The sequence below is a fragment of the Mauremys reevesii genome, linkage group 1, assembly GCF_016161935.1.
Source record: "Mauremys reevesii isolate NIE-2019 linkage group 1, ASM1616193v1, whole genome shotgun sequence".
Classification (NCBI taxonomy): Eukaryota; Metazoa; Chordata; order Testudines; family Geoemydidae; genus Mauremys; species Mauremys reevesii.
The window spans coordinates 203,665,282-203,692,037 of record NC_052623.1 but is presented as its reverse complement, the minus strand read 5'-3'; the positions used below and the strand labels follow the sequence as shown (position 1 = coordinate 203,692,037).

General features: G+C 44.7%; 1 protein-coding gene across 1 annotated transcript in view; it reads right to left on the bottom strand.

The window, feature by feature from the left end:
* The window catches only part of ATP1B1 (ATPase Na+/K+ transporting subunit beta 1), a 48,382-nt gene extending 24,764 nt beyond the window's left edge, over positions 1-23,618 (bottom strand). Inside the window, exon 1 of the mRNA XM_039527518.1 lies at positions 23,564-23,618. Coding sequence (XP_039383452.1) covers positions 23,564-23,603 — 40 coding nt within the window. The 5' untranslated portion in view covers positions 23,604-23,618. The remainder of the gene's footprint in view (positions 1-23,563) is intronic.
* Between the last annotated feature and the right edge of the window lie 3,138 nt (positions 23,619-26,756).

The window sequence follows — 26,756 nt, the reverse complement described above, 5'->3', positions numbered from 1 at the left end:
GCCTGTCCCCTGACTGCCCCCAGAACCCCTACCCCTTCTCCAACCCCAACCCCTTACCGTGCCACTCAGACCAGCGTGTCTGGCTGCGCGCAGCTCCGGACACGCTGCTGTGCTTCCCCGCGGAGCCCACAGCCCCCCCCCCCCCCCACACACACACACACAGCACCTGCCTTCCAGATTTGAACACCTCAAAATTCAGGAGTGCTCAAGCTCAGTTTGGGCAGCTATTACTTCATTTCTCTCAAATCAAGTATACTGATCCACTGTAACTTCCTGTAGAAAAAGTAGGATAAAATTGAGCAAGAAATGTTTCCCAGTGGTTATTAGGACTGGAATTGCTATTTTCAACAGCCATTGCCTTTTTTTTGTTTGTTTGTTTGAAAGGAAGACAGTGATATTGCATTGGCAAATTCCCCATACAAAGAAAGAGTGGAACAAAAGAATAAAGGCACCTCAACTTTTCCTCATTTATGGAGGACAGTCTTATAACATGCATCCAGATATCCTCCAGTCACACAAGCTGAACATTGTTCCACTTTACTGCAGCTCTGTAACCATATGAGAACCAATCCTGTCTGTGTTCTGTGCACATCCAAAATTCCTGCTGAATGACCCGCCCTGGGAACAAGTTACCAGTGACCCACGGCTGCGGTGGAAAGAGGGTGCAGGCAGGGGCGGCTCCAGGCTCCAGCACGCCAAGCGCGTGCTTGGGGCGGCATGCCGTGGGGGGCGCTCTACTGGTCGCCAGGAGGGCGGCAGGCGGCTCCGGTGGCCCTCCCGCAGGCGTGCCTGCGGAGGGTCCGCTGGTCCCGCGGCTCCGGTGGACTGGTCCCTCCGGCTCCTGCTTGGGGCGGCGAAATGTCTAGAGCTGCCCCTAGGTGCAGGTGGGCGGGGGGGGGGGGGGGAGCCCAGGGGGGGGGGGGGGGCCCGGGGGGGGGAAAAAGGGGGAAGCCCAGGGCGGGGGCTTCAGGGGGGCATGGGGGGGGAGCCCAGGGCTGGGACGGGGGGCAGCCAAAAATTTTTTTTGCTTGGAGCGGCAAAAAAACCTAGAGCCGGCCCTGTTACAGAGCCCTTCTCCAGGTCTGCAAATAACTTGCATTACACTCTACGTCTGGAAGGATGGAGGGGAGAGGGGAGCAGGCTAGGGTGGAACCTCAAACTGCTAGAGCAAGCACTACTTAAAAGATGAAAGTGTGTAAAATGCCCTTAGTTAGTTACCATTCATGGGCTGCTGCTACAAACAGGCAGGGCTGGGTCTCATCTGTCTGTCAGGCCTAGAGCAGGAAGGGGCAGCTGCTCAGAAGCCTGGCACCATACCCACACCAAGCAGGTGAGAGAAAGAAACAAAGGGGGGCAATCAGCCACCATAGTGCAAAAGGTCACAAGCCACATGTGCTGTGTTAATTGTCCCAGGAAAAACTAGGAGACACAGGGCCTGATTCTCAGTGACGCTGAGGCATTTCACACCACACCGGCAGCATAAAGTAGCCTCAGAGTGGCTAGGAATGGCCCCTGAGAATGTCCCTTGCAGGGGCGGCTCTAGAAATGACGCTGCCCCAAGCAGCGCGGAGCGCTGTGCCGCCCTTCCCCGGTCCCGCGGCGGGTCCCCTCTTCCCGCGGCTCCGGTTGAGCTCCTGCCGACGTGCCTGCGGCAGGTCCACCGGAGCCCGGGACCAGCGGACCTGCCGCAGTCATGCCTGCGGGAGCTCAACCGGAGCCGCGGGAAGACGGGACCCGCCGCAGTCATGCCTGCGGCAGGTCCGCTCGTTCCGGGCTCCGGTGGACCTGCCGCAGGCATGCCGGCGGGAGCTCAACCGGAGCCAAATGCCGCCCCCCCGGGAAACGGCCGCCCCAAGCGCCTGCTTGGCGCGCTGGGGTCTAGAGCCGCCCCTGGTCCCTTGCACCCCAGTCAGTGTAAAGCTGGCATATGGGCTCTACATCAGCCCTAGCTGTAAGTAAGGAGCATCATGTCTGCAGCACACTGCACTGTGACTGTTCCCTGATTCTCTGCCTCCAGGACCCATAAGGGTCCATGAGAAGCAGAGCATACGTTTTGGAGCAGGACAGAAGCTGCTCTAAATTACACCAGGGTACAGGCAGGTCTGCATAGCCCCAGAATACAGAGCATCCAAAAGTGGCTTAAAAAACAAACAAACCAACCAACCAACCAACCAACCTTTGCTCCCCATTCCTGTCCCAAGCACAGGAATGGCGTATCTGAGAACGAGGCCTACAGACATGCATTTAGTCCTCTGAGCACAGAGATTTTATTTATGTAGGTTTAATAAAAGTGCCTATCCATCTCTAGGAGGTGACAACTAGTAATCAGATCAGCAGAAAACCATCAAGGAACCCAGTTCTCCTCTTGCTTATGCCAGTTTCACACCTGTGTAATACAGTTGACTTACTCCTAGCTTATGCCAGTCTCAGCAGAGTCAGGTGTATTGGCTCAGCTGGGCAGAACTGGTCAGGCTTCAGTTTCCAATTCAGTACAGAACAGTAGGGCGCAGGATTCACAGCTCTGGAAGGTATGAGTGTGTTGTGGGTGGGCAGGCAGGATTTTGGGGATGCAACAGGACTGCATGTAACAGGAAAGAGATTCACTGCTGGATGTTAAATAACCAGGCTACGTCACTGGGACTGAGTATTGTTCCTCTGGCTAAACACACACAACCATTAGTAGCAGAAACCCAAACAACATTCTGATCAACGCAATAGAAAACTATGATGTAGTAAATAAGCCATTTCTCCAGATCCAGTCTTTCTTTGACAATGCAGGAAAATAGGATTTTTGCCTCCTCAATGAAAATAGTTGGATAAAAATATAGGAAACCCACCCCATTTTGCTTGGCCCATCATAAAGTGAACATCCCTCAGGGAAAAGCATGTCTCCCAAGGAATAAAGTATGAAACTGGGAAAAATACAATGTGTTTCATTACAGCTGGCATTCTGGAGCCTCTGTGAGGATGGCAGCTAACGTACTGATTAATAAGCAATCACCATGTGAACTATACAAGTAATGGCAAGAAGGCTGAAGAAAGAGTCTTTCAGTTCTAGTGCATTGGTTCAAATTCATCCCAGATTTGGTAGAAACCGTGCCATCTGAAGTCTATGTAGCATGAATGGTGGATCTCAGTTCAATTCCTACAGGACAAAATGCTTCACCACAAACCAAACTGCAGACACCAACTAGCCTCCATGCATATATGCTGCCACACCCCCTGGCTTGAAGTGGTTTCCTTTATATACACAGGGTTTAGTTTGGCTCAATGGCTCTCAGCACCCTCACTATACAAATTGGTCCAGCACCCCTGGCTCCATGTTTGATTTTTGCTGCTGAGACAAATAAGACTGGCTGGCACATAGAGACTAAACTCCCCGCTCACTCCTAAAGGGGTGCAGTGGTGATGCACACCAGCAGCAGAAAGCTTAGCCGAAGCCTGCCTTGCTGCTGCCTATGCTGTTATGTACAGAAGACTCCAGTTTCCAGGGACCAATAATCTGACTCCTTTCACCAGCACTAAACTACTTAAATTTGGGAACAAAAAAACTAAACTAATAAACCTCTGAAATCTGATCTAACAGAGGTTTAAAAAAAATGGGAGGGGGGGAATGATTTCTGTCATTAGCTATCAGGCGCTGACTTATCCAAGCAGCCCACACAGCAACTGGGGATGGGAGGGGTCCATCAGGGCACAACTTGTCTCTAAACCTCCTGTAATTGTTCAGTCAGGAGCACAGTAGGAGGGCAATGTGATTTACAAATCCTTTCAGAGACTTTTCCCTCCCACCAGGCTGGTCACCACCAGCAGGAGGTTAAAAAGAATGCCAATTATAGTTAAAAAGCTTTATTTTCAGTTCTACCCATGGTAAGAAAGAAGAGCGCCCAGTTCTTAGCTTGTGAACTCTGAGAATGCGGCAGAACAGAAAGCTGGCTTTGACTCTGTCTGATTAGCCTGATTCCCATGCCATTCTTTAATGACCCGAGTTGCTTGACACCCCAGTGGAAGAGCCAGGGGGGAGAAAGAGAGAAGGCAGTAAGATTTGACTGGACTACCTGCCTCTTGAGATGTCATAATCTAGTTTCCATAGGGCAGCATGTCTTACATCATCTCATGCTGCCGCCAAGAGGATTCTATCTCGGAGCATGTCTAGACTGCAAGCATGGGGTCTGACTGCAGCTCATGTAGACATACCCGAGCTAGCTTTAAATTTTACTAGCTCAGGTACCAGACTGGTGAAGCCGCAGCACCATGCACTTCAGCTCAGGCTATGCCAGCAAGTAATTACCCAGGGTTCTAGGTGGGCTCGTACAGCCTGCACAGAAGTGTGCGTTGCTGCAGCTTCACCATTCTGGGACCTGAGTAAGGAGATTAAAGCTACCTCAGGTAGGTCTGCTTCGTAGCCTTGGCTACATTTCTCTGAAGTAGATTTGGTGTTGATGGAAGGTGATGAGTTGACAGGTCACGGGTGTGACGTTGCAGTCTATATCAGTAGTTCTCAAACTTTTGTTCCGGTGACACTTTTCACATAGCAAGCCTCTGAGTGCGACCCCCCTTTTATTTTTATATATATATTAAGTGTTTTTAATTTATAACACCATTATAAATACTGGAAGCAAAGCGGGGTTTGGGGTGGAGACTGACAGCTCATGACCCCCCATGTAATACCCTCATGACCCCCTGAGGGGTCCCGACCCCCAGTTTGAGAACCCCTATCTATATGATTTTATAAAAATATGCTAATGAGTGAATATAATATAACTGGAATATGCTTCATGCCAAAGGTCTCTTGTAAGGTATCATTACAAAGCTTATAATCTACTGAGTGTGATCATCCTATTTGTATAAATGTAACTCTTGTATCTGAAACTAGAAATGTGAAATATAACTCTGAGGGCCTATTGTATTTATGCATTAATGATGGTTTGAAATCTTGATGACTCCCATTAACCAGGACAATTGACTGGATGGCTGTTTGCAGGCTGGCCTTCCTGTGAGTCAGGCTGGGAGGAATTAAGGCTTGAAGTCTTGCAGTGACATGTGATCATGGTACCTAAATTGGAATCCATCTTTAACCTGGTGTCTTTCCATTGAGAAGGAGGGGTGGGAACCCTGAGAGGGACAAAGGATTCCCGCCTTATGCAAAAGATATATAAAGGGGTGGAACAGAACAAAGAGGAGAGAGAATCCCCCATGAAGAATCCCCTAGCTACCACCTGAGCTGGAACAAGAGCTGTACCAGGGGAAAGAATTGTGCCCAGGCCTGGAAGGTGTCCAGTCTGAGGGGGAAAAAAACAACTTACTGAAGCATCTCTGAGGGTGAGATTATCTGTATTCAGTTTGATTAGACATAGATTTACACATTTCATTTTATTTTGCTTGGTGACTTATTTTGTTCTGTTTGTTATTACTTGGAACCTCTTAAATCCTACTTTCTGTATTTAATAAAATCACTTTTTACTTATTAATTAACCCAGAGTATGTATTAATACCTGGGGGGGGGGCAAACAACTGTGCATCTCTATCAGTGTTATAGAGGGCAAACAATTTATGAGTTTACCCTGAATAAGCTTTATACAGGGTAAAACAGATTTATTTGGGTTTAGACCCCATTGGGAGTTGGGCATCTGAGTGTTAGAGACAAGCACACTTCTGTTAGCTGCTTTCAGGTAAACCTCCAGCTTTGGGGCAAGTAATTCAGACCCTGGGTCTGTTGGAGCAGACGGGCGTGTCAGGGTCAGCAAGACAGGGTGCTGGGGTCCGGAGCTGGCAGGGAAAGCACGAGCAGAGGTAGTCTGGGCACATCAGGTGGCAGCTCCCAAGAGGGTTTCTGTGATCCAACCTGTCACAACGGGATTGAAGTTCTCTATGCACTATGGCTCAGGCAGTGGTTGTTTCCCTACACAACACCTGTTGACAAGTGGCCTCATCTCAGTTCTGAAGGAGTGGTTTGTATGGAATATGCAAATAGGGCCAGATTTTCAAAGATACTGAGGCACCTAGAGATACAGCTTGGTGCCTGGTGGGATTTTCCAAAGCATCAAAGCAGGTTAGGCACCTAATCCCACTTGGCACTATCTTTAGGTGCTTCAATACCTTCGAAAACTTGGCCCATAGACAGTCTCTGTGGTCCATTCACTTCCTCCTTGGCCTCTCTGCTGAGACAGCTAGCAACAGAGCCGATTAGTGCCAGTTGCGTGATGGTGGGTTTTTCCTTTACCTGGATACCTGCCCACTATGAATTGGACTGAGACCACTTCATTTCACAGCAGTCACCATGGGGATGACTTTCAGGTACTCCCAACCAGAGCTGAAGAACCAATAACCTGGAAGCAGAAGGAACTAGATCTTATTAACAAACCCTTCAGTCGTGAGTTTAATGAGGACGCAGCAGAGGAATCAAGCAAATGGTATTAACCTGCTGCCGTCATTTACACGGGACATGCCTTGCAGTCATTTAGATTGCAGTCACACCTGGAGGCCTCAGCCAGATCACGGCCCCATTGTGCTAGGCAAATTCTATTCTTGTATTTAACTTTTTCTATTTGAAACTTGGTTCCTTATATTTATGCAATGGAGGGTGTAGCGTGTGGACCAAGACTGGGATTGAACTAAATGAGAATTTTGCCTGTTCTTTTGCTTTCAGGAAGGAGGCTGGGGGTGAACTACCAAAGTTTGAAGCAGAGCCTGGACAGTCGTAATTGAGGGCTTGCTCAACTCCAGGCAGGGGGATTTGAGAGGATTCCTTACTTTTTTCTAAATACTTTTAGGGAAAGCAGCAGTTATCCGTAATCAGATACTATTTGTCCTTACAAAGCTACTACTGCTACCTGAAGCTCAGAGCACTTCAAACAACTTCAAAATATCCCTGGCTAATCGTTATAATACTAATTTTGTAGTTGGTAAACGGAGGCACTGAGAGATTAAGTGACTTTCCCCAAGGCTACCTAGCAAGTCAGTGGCAGAGCACATTAGAATCTTCTGCTATAACCACTGACTACACTTCTACATTTATGCAATAAATTTATCTACAGTTACTGACTTTGACCCATGAATCTCCACTGGTGATAGTGTAAGCAGGTCTCGGATGTTTTTTTAAAATCACCATGCAGTGAGATGAGTGTTAAAAGCCTTTACACCTTGTCTACACTACAGCTTCCACCTTTCCTTCTCCTGGCAGAGCCACACTGCTAGTGACCGACTCAAGCACCCAATGCAACGTGTATCCCACTTTTATGAGCGCCAGCACTCATCCAGAATGTTACCATCTCCATTTTGAGAGCTACAACAAGCACTTAGCTGGGATGCCTTATTTGATGGGTGTGGCACCTATCTAGGCTTTAATACCACATCTATCACCATGGTATTTGAGCACTTGTCCCAGTGTTAACAGCAACATTAAATAATGCATATAACCAATGTAACATTAGATGTCTACTAGAGACTGTGGCATATACATGACACCCATATGACACAGAAAGGACCCTTTTGCCACCAGGCTGGTGTGATCCATAGTGCGAGAGCTCAGTAAAATCCAACTAACACTTTTGTAGAAGAACTTTCCTCAGCTCTGTTGGTGAGAGAATACTGAGAAATTACGATGCATTTCCCCCCCCTTTTTGAGGGAAGACTTAAGACCTGGTAAATGTTTGACCACTTGGATGGTTTTTGACGCTGCATTCCTGTGATGAGTAGCTGGCCATATTTCCTATATAAATTGAAGTTAACACTTTTTCAAGTGGTTCTCTCAACTAACTTTAGTTAGTCTCCTGGAAAACGCATGTTCAGCAGGTCTCCCTCTTTTTTAACTCCACTCTGTCTAGCTATTAAAATAGCTTCTCACTCCTGCCCTGGCCCAAGTCCACTGGGTGTCTATGATTTAGAATAAATGTGTTTATACTGAGAGATATGCACCACGTAGGGGCAGGGAGCTTCTGACCACTTCTGACTGAAAAAAAAATCTAGAGCACCCGAAAAAATCACTGTTAGTTCAGTTCTGTGCTTATCTCTCAGAGATCAAGTTCCCAAGCATCTGCCAAGTTTGTTTCAGTTCCTGTTACACCCAGAGGTTATACTGACACTGGAAAGCCACCCAGATCTGTTCACAATATACTTAGACATTTCAAAGTGCTTTTAAAAAGGTGGATAAGAGATATTGGATATGGGAACTGAGGGACACAGCAAAATGATGAAAGCGATGGGAACAGAAGCCAGAGTTCACTCACAGGCCAGTTCATGGTAGCGTGTCACAAGGTGAGAATTGCCACATGATTCTTGGGATGCAGCAGAAAACAGAGCTTCAGCCAGAGCCACACACAGCTGACTGCAGTTGGCTGAATGGTGCTGCTACAGGACCCAGAAACGGCAGGAAGGAGAAGAAGAGAGGTAAATACACCTCTACCTTGATATAACCCTGTCCTCAGGAGCCAAAATAAATAAACAAATAAATAAATAAATAAATAAATCTTACCATGTTATAGGTGAAACCACATTATATCGAACTTGCTTTGATCCACCGGAGTGCGCAGCCCCGCTTACCTGGAGCACTGCTTTACCATGTTATATCAGGTCACGTTATATCGGGGTAGAGGTGTATATAGTTTTGTTCCTCTTTAGTGCCTTCCATCCAAGGTTACCAAAGCACTTAATATTAGCTAATACCTCCCTACGTTACAGTGGTAGGGTTAGGAGGCTAACTTATCTCCACATTATCAGCGGGAGACACAGACCCACAAAAGAGGCATGACTTATGTAGGGTCATACAACAAGATCATAGAATGTAGGTCTGGAAGGGACCTCAAAAGGTCATCAAGTCCAGCACCACCACACACACTTCCCCCCCCACCCCAAATGCTGAAACAGGACAAAGTAAACCTAGACCATCCCCAACCGCTGTTTGTCCAACCTGTTCTTAAAAAACCTCCAATGATGAGGATCGCACAAACTCCCAGGAAGCCTATTCTAGAGTTTAAACACCCTACATCCTTAGAAAGGTTTTCCTAATATGTAACCTAAAATCTCTCCTACTGCAGGTTAAGTCCATTACTCTTTTATTAGTTGTCCCCCGCAATTAGTGGGTTTCTGAGGCCCTGTGGTACCTCCCCTTAGGCTGGGGGGTCGGGTATGGGGCGGGCTTTGCCACCTTTTTTGAAACAGATACTTCTCCTATCTTCAGTGGACATGAACAATTGATCCCCATCCTCTTTAATATATTTATCAACTGTTATCAGGTCACCCGATTATCTTCTTTCCTCAAGACTAAACATGCCCATTTATTTTAACCTTTCCTCGTAGGTCAGGTTTGTAAACCTTTTATCATTTTTGCTGCTCTCTTCTGGACTCTCTCCAATTTGTCCACATCTCTCCTAAAAGTGTGGTGCCCAGAACTGGACACAATGATTCAGAGGAGACCTCATCAGTGCCAAGTAGAGTAGGACAGTTACCTCCTGTATCTGACATCTGACACTCCTGTTAATACACCCCCAGAATGATATTGGACTTTTTTGCAGCTGCACCACATTGAATACAAATCAACAATCTGTGATCCACTATAACCCCCCAGATACTTTACTGCAGTACTACCAGCTAGCCAGTTACTCCCCATTTTGTAGTTGGGCATTTTATTTTTTTCTTTTTAAGTACAGATTTTTACTTTATTTAATTTCATCTTGTTGATTTCAGACCAATTCTCCAATTGGTCAAGGTCATTTTGAATTCTAATTTTGTCCTCCAAAGTACCGGCAACCTCTCCCAGCTTGGTGTCACATCTACAGATTTTATAAGCACTCTCCATTCCATTATCTAAGTCACTAATGAAAATATTGACTAGTACTGCACCCAGGACCGACCCCTGTGGGACCCCACTAGATACACACTCCCAGTTTAACAACGAACCATTGACAACTACTCTGAGCATGGGCTTTCAACCGGTTGTGTACACACCTTATAGTAATTTCATTTAGACCACATTTCCCTAGTTTGCTCATGAGAACATCACATGGGACTGCACCAAAAGCCTTACTAAAAATCACGATGTCTCATGGTTACTACTTCTCCTCCATCCAGTAGGCCAATAACCCTGTCAAAGAAGGAAATTAGGTTGGTTTGGCATGATTTGTTATGGAAAATCCACCCTGGCTATTCCTTATAACCCTATTATTCTCCAGGTGCTTGCAAATTCATTATTTAATTATTTGTTCCAGTATCTTTCCATGTATTGAAGTTAGGTTGACCAGTCTAATTCCCCAGGTCCTCTCTGTTCCCCTTTTTAATGACAGATACGTTTGCCCTTCTCCAGTCCTCTGGGACTTCCTCCATCCTCCATAAGTTATTAAAGATAACTGGTAACAGTTCCAGGATAATTCCAGCTAGTTCCTGAAGTACCCTAAAATAAATTTCATCAGGCCCTGAGAACCTGAATACATCTAACTTATCTAAATATTCTTTAATCTGTTCTTTCCCTGTTTTGGATTTCATTCCTTTCCCCTTGTTAATATTAATTGTGTGTAGGGTGACCAGATGTCCCGATTTTATAGGCACCTATTACCCCCCCAACTCCCATCCTGATTTTTTACACTTGCTATCTGGTCACCCTAATTGTGTGGGGTACCTAGTCACATTAACCTTTTTAGTGAAGACTAAAGCAAAATATGCATTAAACATCCCAGCCTCCTTAATGTCATCGGTTATTAGCTCTCCTTTCCAGCTAAGTACAGGACCTGCATTCTCCATCTTTCTCTTGCCCCTCATACATTTAGAGAGCATCTTCATATTACCCTTTATATCCTTTGGAAGGTGCCTTAGTCTTTCTGATTTTGTCCCTAAATGCTTGTGCTAGTCTTTTGCACTCTTCCTTAGCAATTTCCATGTTTCCATTTTTTGTAGGGCTCCCTTTTGATTTTCTGGTCACGAAAGAGCCATAATGACCTCATACTAGTCTTCCTATCTCTCTTTCACATCAGGCTAGTTTGCAGTTGTGCCTTTAATATCGTCTCCTTGAGAAACTGCCAGCTCTCCTGAACTACTTTCCCCTCTCCCCCCGCCCCCATCCATTTTCTTTCCACTGGACCTTACCTACCAATTCTGAATCTGTTAAAGTCTGCCTTTGTGAAGTCTATTATCCTTATTCTGTAGAAGCAGCAAAGAATCCTGTGGCACCTTATAGACTAACAGATGTTTTGCAGCATGAGCTAAGCAAGCTAGAGATAACGAGGTTAGATCAATCAGGAGGATGGGGCCCTGTTCCAGCAGCTGAGGAGAAACTGGTTCTGTAATTGGCAAGCCATTCACAGTCTTTGTTTAGTCCTAAACTGATGTATATTGCCATTCCTAATGTCTGATTTGTGTCCATTTATCCTTTTCCTTAGAGAAAATACTATCCTTATTCTGCTGCTCTCATACCCTACTTTTCTTAGAATGAAGTGATAGATTTCATGATTATCTCTTCATCCAATTTGCCTTCCACCTTCATTCAGATTTGCTGCTGATTCTTCCCTATTGGTCAGAATCAAGTCTAAAATGGCTGGCCCCCTGGTTACTTCATCCATTTTTTGTCTCAAAGTTGTTCCCAATATGTCACATTCTAGGAACTTACTGGAAATTGTGTGTTTTGCTTTATTATTTTCCTGAAAGATGTCTGGGTAGTTAAAGTCCCCCATTACTACCAGGTCTTGTGTTTTCAGTATTTCTGTTGTGTATTCTCAAAATCCACATCCTTTTCTGATTTGGTGGTCTGTGGTAAACTTCTACCATGACATCACTTCTATTTTTTGCCACTTTTATTTTTACCCAGAAACTGTCAACTGGTCTTCCTCCCACCTCCTCTGAGATCGTGGAAGTGCCAGGAATAGAACCCAAGAGTCCTGGGTCCCAGTAGTGCTTTAGACCATCCTTCTCCTCACGTGCCATGGGCCCTGGGAATCTTAGTTCCCAAATACTTCAGATTGTGTCAGGACCTGAGGTGGAGTGGAGTCATATGTACACTATAGTTATAACGAAGCAAGTGGACTTTATGATACAGAGAGCCCATGGCCTTAACCTGATTAGGACGACATAATGAGGAACACTACACTACATTATTGCTTATAACTGGGTTGTGGACTATAGCTTTTAACCAGGCCCTCTGACTGTTATATTTACACTGCAGACAGGGCCTCAGCCTACATTCACAGCACACATGGACAGGGACTCAGAGCTGAAGACTTTTTTTTTTGGTTCTGTGGGTGGTGACTGTTTTTTGTGGCTGCAGCCTCACTATAATCTTCATCCACCCTGTCCTACCACACTTTGCAACAGATACAATAAGAGTATTGTACAAGGGGATGAAAATAAGCATCAGCTACTGAACACAATCAACCAAAACACCACAACTTGGAAGTTAACTATAAACCCTATGTTGCCATCTTGCCTGCCGTGCATTCCCCACTCCACAACAGGGATCTGCTTGCCTGAGTATCTGAGTGACAGTAGCCCCCCAGATCCCTAATCAGAGAGAGGGGGAAAAAAAGTAGCTAGACCACCCCTTTGGCCAGTGCAGGATTGTACTCTACATTCTATTCACCATTGTCATGAACCTCTTTACATCTGATCACCCCAGCTGATACTTGTGTGCCAGGGAAAAGAAGAAAATCTGAAAAATGGAGGCAGGGAAGGAAGGGGAGGCGAGTAGGAGTATTGTCCAGCACAAATACAGTTTCATGGAAAGCTTTTGGAAGAAGCAGATTTTAAAGTCAGAAGGGACCATTAGATCATCTAGTCTGACCTGTGTAACACAGGGCATAGAATTTCACCCAGCTATTCCTGCAGTGAGCTCAGTAACTTGAGTGGGACTAAAACATATAATCAAGCATTTGTTGCAATCTGATTGCCCTTAACATGTTATTTGTTTGTGTCTTCTATAGATACTAAGCTTTTGTTTAATAAAGCTGCCTTTTCTAGCCTTTTCCCCTTGTACAGGCAGATACTGTTGTTTAAACAGAGGCACTGCTGCCTTTTTTAACCTAGCTTTGGAGATGCGTACCTCCTTTGCTTTGTTTCTTGATGCAGATGATGAGCACCATTTCTCCCCATCGGGTTTTAGCATATCAATCACAATGCAAATACGAAATTGCTCCTAGACACAGACACTTTGATCCCCTATCACCATGGTATCTAGGTACTTGATGTATTAACTATGGCACTGCTTGTCTACCTTGCCCTGCAAATAATGTTATTGAAACCGAAACTTCAAAGCCCAGGAATATTACAGGGGAACCAGAGAAACAATCACTGGAGTGGAGTCAAAACAATGAACCGATGGACAGCTTCAATGCTGTTATATCATTAAGGAATTTGGCCCCTTTCTCCCCAGGATAGGGAGTTTGGTGTTGGAGAGTCCTGAGACCGTCAAACAATAACATGGAATTAAGCATAAACCAACCAACCAGAAGAATTTAAACTAAACAAGTCAGATAAGGGTTATCTAAGAGCAGCTGGTTTAACAGCTGCACACAGAATGGGTTGGATGCCATGGATAGTTCATTCTTATAAATGTTTTACTCCTTTATCAGAGAAAACTTAGCACTTTGCATCTTCAGAACTCCTTGTGAACACCAGTAATACCTAGAATGTATACAGGGTTTTTTTTGACTGTAGATCTCAAAACACTTTACAAAGGAAAAATATTTACTACGTTTTACCAGTGTAGAACCCGAGTCCCAGAGGAGAAGTAACATCCAAGGTCACATGTGGGGGGGGTGGAGGGTGAAGAGAGGAAAGAGTTGGTTTGTTTTTTAAACACACACCTTGTATTAGCTAATGTGTTAAAATTCTAGTGTGGCCAAGGCAGTTGTCATTTTAACATGTGTTAGCAGGTCAGAGAGAAGCTAAAGTCAGAGTCAATGGCAGAAAAAGGGTTAGAATCCAAGTCTTCTGATTCCCACCCCTGTGCTCTTATCTCACAACCAACTGAAAGAAAAGTAATTATTCTTCTTCTAAGAGAGGGTAAGGCGGTGAAATGTGGGTCTGGATGCCAAAGTTTAGAAGTGTTTGGATCCAGTGTCTGACACAGAGATTGGAGCCATTTGCAAAATTTGAATCCAAATCTTGGACTAAATGTCAAACACCCCTGGAATCCAGAGATGTTCACATCAAGGGTGTGGGTTTTGACCCCTATCCATTTAGTTTCCCCATTTTTTAAATGGGAGAACTAGGACAGAGACCAAGACTAACATTTTCAAAAGAGAGGACTCTGATTTGGGGTGCCTTCGTTTGGGAGTGTCTAACTTGAGACACCGAGGACTTGATTGACAGAGGTGCTGAGCACACACAACTCCTGCTGCCATTACCTGGAGCTGTGGCTGCTCAGCATTGCTGAAAATCAGGGTCAAGATCGGTACCCAAAATACATGGACACTTAACCTAAGGTCACAGTCAGGGACAGAGATGGCTGTGATTCTGGCAGACTAGAGAACAGCTCTTGCAAAGGCTTTAGGACTCAGCCAAACACTGTCTGACAAACTTGTTGCTGGAAGCCAGTCAATTTCACCTGTGTGTTAGGATAGTTAAAACGGTATTGGACTTATAACAATGTGTTTAGAGTTTATGAAATACTTCTACGTTGTTGCATGTATTAATCTCAATTATAATGTCTTTATCACCGGCTATACAGTAATATTTAATGTTTTGCTGTATAACTGTAAAAAAAATATGTTTGCTCTGAAATTGTGAACGCAGTCAGGAGAGATTGTCTCGTGCCCATCAAGAAGGGTTATTAAAACTAAGTGAGCCATTGTGGGACATCACAATGCAAAGACTTGGGTTAATTGCCCCCTTGTACCCATGAAGAGGCTTGAGTTCTGGAAGAAGGAAATAAAAAACGAGAAATTTCTCTCATCTTTTTTGCTGTTTGGATTCTCACAGGGCCGAGGAGCTATGCAACAGAAGCTGAGATCCCAGGGTCAACCTGAGTTAGGCCTAAAAGGCATTCGGAGCCGACAGATTACTACAACTCTGTGACCTTTCAAAACCCATAGACTAACTCATTTGTGTGTATATATGCTTGCCTGCTTTAGCTTTGTAATACCTCACTTCTTTTCTTAGTTAATAGATCTGTAGATAGCCAATCCTATAGTTAACTACAAGCATTATCTTTGGTGTGAGATCCCAGGTACAAACTGATCTGGGGTAAGTGACTGGTCTCCTGGAACTGGGAGTAACGTGACTATTTTGTGATCTTTGGCGTATAGCAACCAATTATCACTAAATCCAGCTTGCCTGGGTGACAAGATAGTCCCCTTGGGCATTCCAGTCTAACTGTGACTCCATGGTAAGACTGTTCTAGTGCTTCAGGAATTCCCATTTGTTACTGGGTTGGTAAAACTTAATCACAGAACATACAATTAGTGTGGGGTCTCTCAAAGAAACTTAGAACCATAGAATATCAGAGTTGGAAGGGACCTCAGGAGGTCATCTAGTCCAATCCCCTGCTCAAAGCAGGACCAATCTCCACTAAATCATCCCAGCCAGGGCTTTGTCAAGCCTGACCTTAAAAACCTCTAAGGAAGGAGATTCCACCACCTCCCTAGGTAACCCATTCCAGTGCTTCATCACCCTCCTAGTGAAAAAGCTTTTCCTAATATCTAGCCCAACTTCAGTGGGAGTCGGGCCTAGCTGGACATATATGATCTGTAATGAGGGCCACTCTGTTAATGTTTGCAGGTGTCCATAAATGTCACTAGATCAGCAGGAATTCCTGGGGGCCAGACTCCCCCCACCCCCCCAAAAAAATCTGCTACATTCCACTCTGCGGTAACACTGCAGGAATCTGAGAAGCCCCATAAAAACAATTTAGGGAGTCATTAATATATCAGTATCCTATGCTTCTACTACAGCACTCTACATGCAGGGAATCTTGACTGGCAAATAAAATAAGTTGCAGAGTAGGAAATTCAACCCAAGTCTCTGACAAATATATTGCAATTGTTCTATTCTCTCATTTGCCAAGGGAGAGGGTTGGGTTTTGTTAGATAAGTAAAATATCATTAGTCTGTAATCATTGTCATGCAGGAAGGGTGGTAGCAGAGATTCTGACAAATACTGATGACACTTGGCAAAGCTGGGCCTTCAGTTGAAACAGCCAAATACTAAAATAAGCTTGAGGGTGCATGCGCTACACTCAGAGGTAGAATAGAGGTTTCAGACCTGCTTCTACCAGCCTTGATAGAACTAGAATATGAAGAACTTCAAAAACAACTCTTATCACTAGCTATGGGCCTGATCCACAAGTTACAGAGTTAAATCAGTTTTCCCCTAGTGTTTGAGGGGAGGAGGGGAGAGCTGTTTTGACCTGGAGTTGTGACATTAGAGAGATGGGGGTGATCTAACGTAAAACAACTGATACTGTTATGCATGTTATGGTTGCTTCTGTTGCATAGCTCCAGGCTAGAAATGAATTGGGGAACAGTGCACAGGTGGCATGCAGGATGGGTGATGGGAAAAGCTAAAGCAACCACCACAGAGCAGTTCTGATCAGGCCCTTAATATGCTGTCCTATTTCTTTTAATCTTTTATTTCATTCTCTGTCTTTGCATCATATTTTTCCTGTTCTATTGAAAGAGTAAGAGACTAAGATATTTATACAGCACCAATCACCAGATCGCTAACTGCTGCTGACTCCCATGGGAATGCTGCGCACCATCATGTGCTTAGGGTTTTACAAACATAAAAGGCAACACAGTCCCTGACCCAAGAAGTTTACAGCCTAAGTTAGGCCTAGATCAGATGTATGTAATATACCAGATGGAAGGTCAAGCTTATTGGGGTAGAGGTATTTTTGATAGATTTTTTTTTTAAATTCAGAAGAAATAGTGGCCATGAGATCCTGATAAAGAAAACAAGCCCAGACCTCAGGCCCTGGCCCCACGAGCACTAAATGTAGCCAACCTCTAGCCAAAACAAGCCTGATCAAGACTTCCTTCCACCGCCGCCAATGAATGGCCCCATCAATCTCAATCACAATACACATGTGATCCAGTTACCCATCTTGTTAGCATAGGTGGGGCCTTAACTATATTCCCTGAGTAGACTAAAAACTTGGATATAACCAAGCCTGGATTTTGTGACACAAGTATTTTTCTAATGGGAACTGGACTGAGATCACTAAACTATTTTTACATAGGCTAAACAGCCATCAGATGGTTACAACTTTCAGTTGTATACCCCATTATAAAATCCTCTGAGCCCGCCAGTCCTATGTATATGAGCATATTTGACCAAAATTACAGCATCTAATGGTCAGTGTTCATAGATTGCGACATTTTATTTTGCACCAGTTCTTGGTGGTTGGAAGAGGTGTCAAAGTTTTCCATGGACAGACAGCTTTGAGTGCCGCACCTGTTGTCAGAACATTTGGAACATTAGTTGAAGGTTACAGCCGTACATTCCCACTCAGCAGAATCATCCACAGTGCACCACATGGAGTGGTGCTCACAACATTGGGATACATGGACAGAAGTCAGTGCTGCTGACTCAACTGAATGTTGACCTAACATGGGGGTGGGCGAAACAGCAAGTCCACTCAACATAGATGTGCATCTGTGGATCCACTGAATTGTGTTAATGAAACTAAGCTAAGTACAACTGATCTATCCTCCTTCAGCATCACCTCCATTAAACAGATGCATGTCCCAAGACTAAATTCTTTTAAACTGGAACTGAGAATGGCAGGTTTCACAGTGAAGCCACGGTTTTTAATTAAATATGAGCCAATGTGTCTGCAGATCTGACTGAAAAGTGCAGAGCAGGAGGCGATAAAGCAAGGATATGATTAAAACTGATCAGTAATTCTTACTACTTCTGATTTCAGACTGGAGGTTTCCAGTTCATGTCTGTGACCCTTTGATAATTCCACTTTAAATATGTCACTGTTATTTTAGTTAGATAACTGAAGTGGCAATTTTCTTCCAGCCATTACATATGCTTTTAAAAAACAACCCAAGATAAAGGTCATGGAGTCCTAAGCCCATATTTAGGCTCCCAAAAAAGCAGTCTGACTTTCAAAAACCTTAACAACCCAGTATCTCCCATTGTTTTTAAATGGGTGTGGATGAGAGCTCAGCACTTTTCAAAGTCAAGTCATTTATTGAGGTGCCTAAATATGGACCTAGGAGCCTAACTTTAGGTACCATTTTGTGTGTGCAAATATTGGCCTCAAGCCTTCAATGAGCCAAACGTTGGACCAATTCAAGGTGCCCTTTCCTCATGATCTCTTTTCACACAGGGATCAGAAATGCTCTAGCAGCACCCATGATTAAGTGATTGGTAGCAGGATTCTAACGTGGTTTCCCTTACCGTTGTGGAGAAGGATATAGGTATATGCGCCTTTCCTTTGACTAAGGGTATGTGTACACTGCAGTCTCAGGGTGCAATCATGGCTGTGTAGAAACAGCCACACTAGCTTGGGTACCAGAGCAACAAAGCCACAGTAGCATGGTCTTGAGCCCTGGCTAATTACTCAGGCAGCTAACCCACACTGAAGCCTATGGTACTGTGGTATCATGATGATTAGATTAAAGCTAGCTCAGGTATGTCTACATGACTTGCAGTGAAACCCTGTGATGGCAGTGTAGGCATCCCCTATGCACTGTACTAGCTAGATTGTTTGATGGGCCTAATCTATACTAGTATTTTTCTCTCAACCAGTCCCCCCTATTGCTCACTCCAGTTCAGCTCCACCAGTGTTAACAATGCCAGTGTAGACAGCCAGGGCAGACCCTAATGTAGTCACAATGCACTGGCACAACACAGGGCTTACCAGGTGCAGCATACTTCTGTGTTATTGAATTAAGCTGCATAAGGCATCTCACCACTTTGCACCAGTGCACTGTGACAAGATCAGTTGTTGGAGCCACGAGAACTACATCAATGGAGTTACTCCAGTGTGACTCCACTTGATGTGGAAAGCGCCTACATGGGAAGATATTTAGCTTTAGGGACAATCCTGCTTTCCCTTGGGCTTGTGTCACAGGGCACTCTACTCACCGCTGGGTGGCACTTCTCTTGGGCAATTCTGAGGACTAGCTCGGTCCAGTTCAGCACCCTCTTTCTCCTCTTCCATCAGCTGCGGCTCTCCTCCCTCTCACAGCATTGCAGCACAGCAGCTTTGTGACTCAGCCCTCCAACCAGGTCACACTGTGATTCCCCTCCCAGCAAGAGGTGGGAGCTCTTCAGAGTCTTTCTGCTCAAGCAGCATCATGCAGTCCTCAGGCCTGCTGCCCTGACTCTGTCACTCCTGCCATGACCCAGGCAGTCTTCTAGTTCACTGCCCCAAGCAGTACCACTCTGCAGTGACTGGTAGGGGAACCCAGGCCCACCCTCTGCTCAGGGTTCCAGTCCAGGGCCCTGGAGCAAGCACTTAAAGTCCACAGCTGCATCACTTACTGCTCTAGTCCCTAGACTCCTTGCTACTGTGTTTCTCCAGTCCTGCTAGTCAGCCCCCTTTCTCAGACCCACTAGATCTCAGCAGGTCCTATCCCCAATTACTTCCTTCTCCCTTACTCCAGGAGGAGAAACTACAAGCTTCTGCCCCACCCCCTACACTATTTACCAGCCTCTTGGCTTTACAGAATTTCCCACCTGTTCTCTCAGAGTTGAGCTTCTTTCTAATCAAGGCTCTCCCTCACTTGGTCCTTAAATGGCTCATTGGGCCCACCTGGCTTAATTCAGCTCTCTCAGGGCCAGTGTGGGGAGTAAATCCCACTACAGCTTGTCTACACACAAAAGTTGTACTGCTTTGACTATATTGGTATAGTTAAACCAATACAACTCCCATAGAGTGGATGCAGTAATACTGGTGTAAAGGGTGCTTATACTGCTATAGCTATTATTATGTGGGAATTGGAATAAGCTGCACCAGTATAAGACCCTTTTATACTGGTATAACTGCATTCACACTAGGCTGTACTGCTATAACTATTTTGGTTTAAAAAAAAATCACATCCCTAATCAACAAAGTTATAGTGTGTGTAGACCAAGGCTTAACCTAATAAAGTTCCATGTTCACTGTTAGAAGAAACACTCTTTTCTGTGTCTCTGCAGCATTATTGTCTGACACTGCTAAAAGGTTTGAGAAGATTAGAGATGGGACATTGTGAGGCTGGTCAGAAGGTGAGATAAGTCTGGAGGAAGGTTGGAGAGGATTAAGGAAGATGAATGGTGTGCATGGAGGGGACGGAAAGATGGTGAATGGGTGGGAAGAATTTTGGTGGGACAGCAACAGAAGAAAAGGAGAAATTGTGTGTGGGACACAAGAGACGCGCATAGACACAGTGACTGACAAAAAGAATCCCAGGGAAAAAAACGACAAGAGAAATGATAAGAACAAGAGAGCCAGTGGAAGTCTACCTGAACTTTTAATTTTTTTTACAGAGGATATTATGGTGAAAATAGAATAAATCTGAAGAAAAAATCCTGGAAGGAAATTTTATTGTCAACTTTACAATAGCAACTCGCCTTGTCCCAGCTAACCTAACTTCTGGTGTTACCATTCCCTGTTCCACTGTCACTCCCATGCCACAGAATGCCCAAAGCCTGCAAGGACTGAGCACTCTCAGCTTTCTGTAACTCCCATGGGAGTAATGACTGCAAGATTGAGGCTGGGATTTTCAAAAGGAATTAGGCACTCAACTCCCACTGACTTTCACTGAGAAGTGGGTGCCTACCTCTCTTTGGCTCCTTTGAAAATCTCCACCTGAACCCTTTATACAGTGCATGAAAATAGGGGTCATTTCATGGACAACTGTAAACATGATGTCACGTTTAAAATATTTTCTACAGTTTTGTTCCACGTTCTCAGCTAAAGATGTTTGGAGACCCCCATTCCCCACCTCACCCCTATCTACACTAATTTAACTTCTCTCCCATGAGAGACACCAGAAAAGGCCCCCCTTGGGCTCAGTCCTGCAGTCCTTACTCAGACAAAACCTCCAGTTGTGCTAGTGGGAATCTGGGACTTGTCTCTTTGGGCCAGAGTCTGCCATTCTGATTCATACGGAGTTATATCTTACTCCACTGACTTCAGTGGAGCTGCCTGCAGAGTAAGGTACTATTGAAGGGTGGCAGACTCTGGTCCTTCCGTAGCAAATCAAAGATGGTCATGGCACATTCTATCTATCTTACATACTTACATGATCCCCATAGTATCTGAGCACCTCACAGTCTTTAATATATTTATCCTCATGACACCCCTGTGCAGTAGGGCAGTGCTGTTATCCCCATTTTACAGATGGGAATTGAGGCACAGAGAGGCTGAGTGACTTGCTCAAACTCACACAGGAAGTCTACGTTAAAGCAAGGAACTGGATCCAGGCCTCTCAAGTCGTTGGCTAGTGCTGTGACACTGGAATATCCTTCCTCTCAGTTCGAGCAGCGATTACGAGATGAATGGTAAAGCAGTCCATAGGCAAAAAATAATTCAGACATTAACAAAGTGAATACTAGAAAGGTCTCAGTACATAATCCCCCAGATCACACCCTACAATGCACACTCTATTTCAGCATCTTTCCTCTTCACTCCTGGCAGGTCCATCGGCACAGGCAACCTGACCCTGGCTGGGGAGCCTGTTACAGTACGGTTTGTTTTGGCTTGACCACATGAGACCCAACCATGTTTTAGCAGAGAATTTGGCCCTAGGACTGTAACACAGTTAGGGGACTACTTTGCTGTAACACGATCCCCCAGCACTGTAGCTATGTCTGTGTGAATGGGTCTTTTGGTATTATAAACAGAGAGGATGGATGATCTAGTGGTTAAGACGCTAGCCTGGGATTTGGGAGACCTGAGTTTAACTCCCAGCTCTGCCACAGATTTTCTGTGTGACTTTGGGCAAGTCACTTAGTCTCTCTGTGCCTCAGTTCCCCACCTGGACAATGGAGGTAATAGCACCGCCCTCCTTCACAGGGGTGTTACAAGGATAAATACATTAAAGATTGTAAGGTGCTCAGATACTACACTCACAGGGGCCATGCGAGTACCTGAAGGTACGTCTACACTTATAGCGGAGTGGAGAGTACATACAATGCAAGCACAGCTAGCAAGGGTATAAATAGCAGCACAGGTGGTAAGGCACCGTTTAGGTGAGTAGAGTGCCCTACACGCCTGAACCCTTAGGGTATATATACCTTACATGTGTCTCTACATGCCTAAGTAGTGCTTCCCATGTCTACACTGCCATTTTTACCAGTGTAGTGTCCCTCTGCCTGTTCCCTGCCGGAGCCTTTCCCTGCCTCAGTGAAAAGCTCCAGCAGCGGGGATAGTCTCCGAAAGCTCTCCACTGCCAGCCTTTCACTGCCACATGTAGCTACACATTGCAGTGACAAGTGTGGACACAGCCTGACTACCACTGCAGCATGTAGCTACACATGTAGTGCCTGTACGCTAGACTCCTCTGCCAGTGTAGACAAGACATTAGACAAGATGCCTGATTTACAGCTCTGGAAACAAGTTGCTCTCTTGATACATACAGCAGACAAAGCTTTCCTCACCCTGTCCTATCATATCTCCTCTATGGGTCAGAGGACTGTTGAGTCTCTGTGGCCCATTCAGTCCTTGCTATGGCGGTGCATTAGAAACTATACTGAAGTCACCCAATGATAGCCACTTGAATCCACTACCAGTCTGGATAATTTGAACCAGTGAGCAGTGGGTCCCAAGCTTTATTGGTTCACATAACACCTTCTTAAAAAACTGTTGTGAAGTGAATGGATGGAACATTGAACTCCTGTAGCACAGTTTGGGAACTGCTGATCTAGAGGGTCCATCTCCCATTCCCAGTTCTGTACCATTCAGTATTTTAACTAACTTGTGAGCAGCCCTGAATCAGACACGCAGTATAATGGTGAAGATTATTGGCATCCATGCAGGGTTTCATTTCCTCACCAGGAATAGAGACTTTGTCTCACAAAAGGTCTTCAAATGATAGTATAACTGTGCATTGCAGAACAGCCAGCTCACCCCCAGCCACCACTGTTATTTTATTCCCCTCTGAGCTCCGGGGAGCCAGTCTATCACCAGACACAGCAAGGCTGTTTAGTCTCCTATTACAGCTTAGGACCTAAAAAGTCACCAACTCCAGACTATCATAAGGGTGATGGTTGAAGTTCTAACTGTGCTGTTTGACCAGGCTTTAATAAGACCCCCACATTGTTCCCTTTGTTCAGCCAATCATTCACCATTTATTGCACTTGCCAGCCAGCTTTGCAAATATGAATAAGCAATCAAGATGCCTTTAATTAAAAAGACACCTATAATTCAAATAAAAAGTGGATCTATATGAGCTGAAGGGAGGTAGTGGGGAATCATTAAAAACTTAGCAGAAAGATGGGGGGGGAAAGCTTCCAATAAATTTATCTGCACAGTGATATAATTAAGCTTGAATAACATGTAAACTCATTCAAAAAGAAAATGAACGTCAAGATGAGCTGAAGCTAACAACCAGCTGGCTGGCTCTTTGAGAGTCAAATCCATTTGCTCAGAAGGAAAAAAGCTTAAGAAAGATACATCTTAAAACAGGAATGAAATCCTCACCAACGGGTATAACATCGTAAAGCCTCCACTTCATTTGCATTGCACGGACAGGTTCCTTCACTCAAGGGGATGCTCCTCCAGGTGGCAGTTAAAAACATGGGCTTTGCTGCCTGAAATTAAAAAGCCAAATGCTACCCTAATCAGAAGCTAGTGGGCACTTCCTCTCCAAAAAGAACCCTACCAAGGCAGGAGAGGACTGCTCAAGGTGAGCTGTCACAGGGCACTGCCATTTGGGACATTTTGCTGCCAGGTGTGTGCTGATCTGCTGATGTTTATATGCAGCTGGGGTGAGCGGGAAGCAGGCCATCTTGGCTTTGGGAGGAAGGAGGAGGAGAGTAGACAAGGGGGTATTGTGCTTGGATACTTCACAAGCAAGAAGTAGCTCTTTCCACCCTCTTTCCCCAGCACATCAAAGGGAAAGATTCAGCCCACCAGGGTTGTGAGTTCAATCCTTGAGGGGGCCATTTGGGGATTGGCCCTGCTTTGAGCAGGGGGGTGGACTAGATGATCTCCTGAGGCCCTTTCCAACCCTAATAATCTATGATTCTATCTCTGATATTGGTTTAGGCTGGATTTTCAAAGACATCTAAAAGAATTAGGCTCTTAGTTTTCACTAATCTTCATCGGGAGCTGTGTGCCTAATTGGTCTAGAGCTTGTCTACATTTAAAAGGATTTGCTGATATAGAGATACCAGTAGAGCTATATTGGCACACCCTCTTAGTGAAGACACAATTTATATCAGCAAGAGTGCTTTTGCTAGCGTAGCTTAAGCCAGTCCCCCAAATAGAATAAACTATACCAGCAAAAGGACTTTTTTGCCAGTGTAACTTCACGTACACTAGGGCTTTTACGGGCATAACTATGTCAGTTAGGAGTAGGATTTTCTTCATACTTCTAACCAATATAGCTATGCTGGTAAATTGACTAGCATAGGCCAGGCTTTAAGCACCCTGAAAAATACCAGCCTTAATCTTCAGAATCTTCCTAAGGCAGCGTTTCTCAAACAGGGGTTCGCAGACCTCACTGATCAACTCCCCATCCACCCTCCCTTAACTCTGCCTCATCCCTTTCAGCGCCTCCTGCACACTGGGGAACAGCTGTTTCCTGGCATGCATGAGGTGCTGTGCTGGGAGAGAGAGTGAGGAGCGGGATGGGGCATATTCGGGGGACGGTGCATGCTCGGGGGAGGGGAGGAAAGAGGCAGGGAAAAGGAGGGGCAGGGTGGAGTGGGGGCAGGGCCTGGGGCTGAGCGGGGGACTTGGGGGTCTATGAAAAATTGTAAATCAAAATGGGGGTCTTCGAGATACTAAAGTTTGAGAATCGCTGTCCTAAGGAATTAAATAAATAACCAAATCAAATGGAATTACACCAATACTGAATTTGATTCTCTGTTTTTTTCCCTTAGGAAGTCGCTAAAGCTCTCAATCACATTTAAGTATACTGGTATAGTAGTATGGCAAAACTTTCTAGTGCAGACAAGCCCTACGCTACAGAGTGGTCAAGTGATTTGCTAAGGAATTCAGTGATTCTGTCCCTGAAATTCTGGAGTATTGACTCCCAGTCCCCTATTCTAAGCACTATAGAGCAGCATCTCCCACTTATTTGTTATAGGGATACAGTCAACTGCTTCTCTGATGTTCTGAGTTCAGTTTAGTGACAGCTTTTATTTAGTTCAGCATTACAAGAGGAACTTCTTTAATGAGATGATCTCTTCTTTTCCTTTGATCCTGTAAAATCAGCCATGTCAGGATCTGGTTTAAACATGGTCAATCCCCCTAACATCTGAGCATGCTGCACTGGAGTATGGGATACCCTTGCTATGAGAAAGCTTACTCATCAGAATAGGGTATGCCAAGAAGGAAGACAAAAACAAGATTAAATATTTAGACATATAAATGCCTTTTATTATGTATATTTAGACAAGGAACATTCAATAGGAACCAAAGCTATGCTGCTCTTTGAATACCGAGGATAAGCTCTGAGGTTCTAAATCGAGGATCTTAAATGGGAAATAAACTAAAGGATATATGACAACAAAGATTTGTCTTACTTATTTTATTTTATTTTTAAAGCTAGAAATGTTCCAGAAAATAAACACTTAACACAACGGGAACCTGGTCCATGCCTGGAGCTCCTACGTGCTACCACAATATAAATGAGTAATAACAAAAAACCCCTCTCATTGTAAAAGAGGAATTATTTTAAAATATAGTGATACTTCTTGCTGTAGCACCCAAAGACATATTTATAGTGTCATCCAGCAACCACAATGTAATGATGGGTCTGTTGGCATTTCCATTAGAAAATGTTTTATTTTAGACATAATAAAGCCCATAAAATATACTTTGGTCTTAGCTGATCAAATTCACATCTCTATAGCTGTGATTTGTGTGCCATTATTTGCTATGAACTGTATACCAAGTATATTATTTCTGGTATGGTAACTTAAAATTAATTAAAAAAATATGACATCAGTTTGATTTTGTCGCACAGACATGACTGAACTTTGTTTTAACCACTTCCCTGGAAATGTGCTGCAGAGCTTCACTTTAGCCCAATCCAAACCTGTGATTAATACAAAGCTTGATCTCATCTATGGTACAAGACAGAACCATTTTTTGTTTGTTTGGTTGGTTGGCACGTTTGTTCAGTGAGTGTTGCAATCAGCTGCCCGTACATGGTTGATCCCACAGTGCAGGTGGGACATCTGAAGCAACATCCTCTTTCGAAAGCACACAGAACGAAGGAGCTCACAGGCAGGACTAGTGGAAAAGCACAGGCATGCAGTATTGTAAGAGTATAGAGCACCATACAGCAGGAGAGCTGTGCCAAGCAAGTAACAGATTCCCCACCCCAAAGGGCTTCCGTCTCACAGGTACTGGCTGGTACAGGGCACAATAATATAAGACAATGCAGTACAAAGAAGCAGCTCTCCTGGGAATGTATCATCGAAAAGATGTGGGTTTATGTAATGCTTTGAAGGACGAGCAAGAGAAAGGGGCTCCCCCAGGTGCAAAGGCAGCATGGGAACAAGCACAAAGTGGGATTTTGAGGCCAGCATTTATGCTGTTCCCCCCAGTGGCTTGGTCTTTCCCAAAGGAAAAAGGAAGCTTCTGTGTTTCACCCCTTGTGCAGACTATTCAGCAATGTAATCGGAGCCCTGCAGCAAACGGTCTCCAGCCAAACAGCACA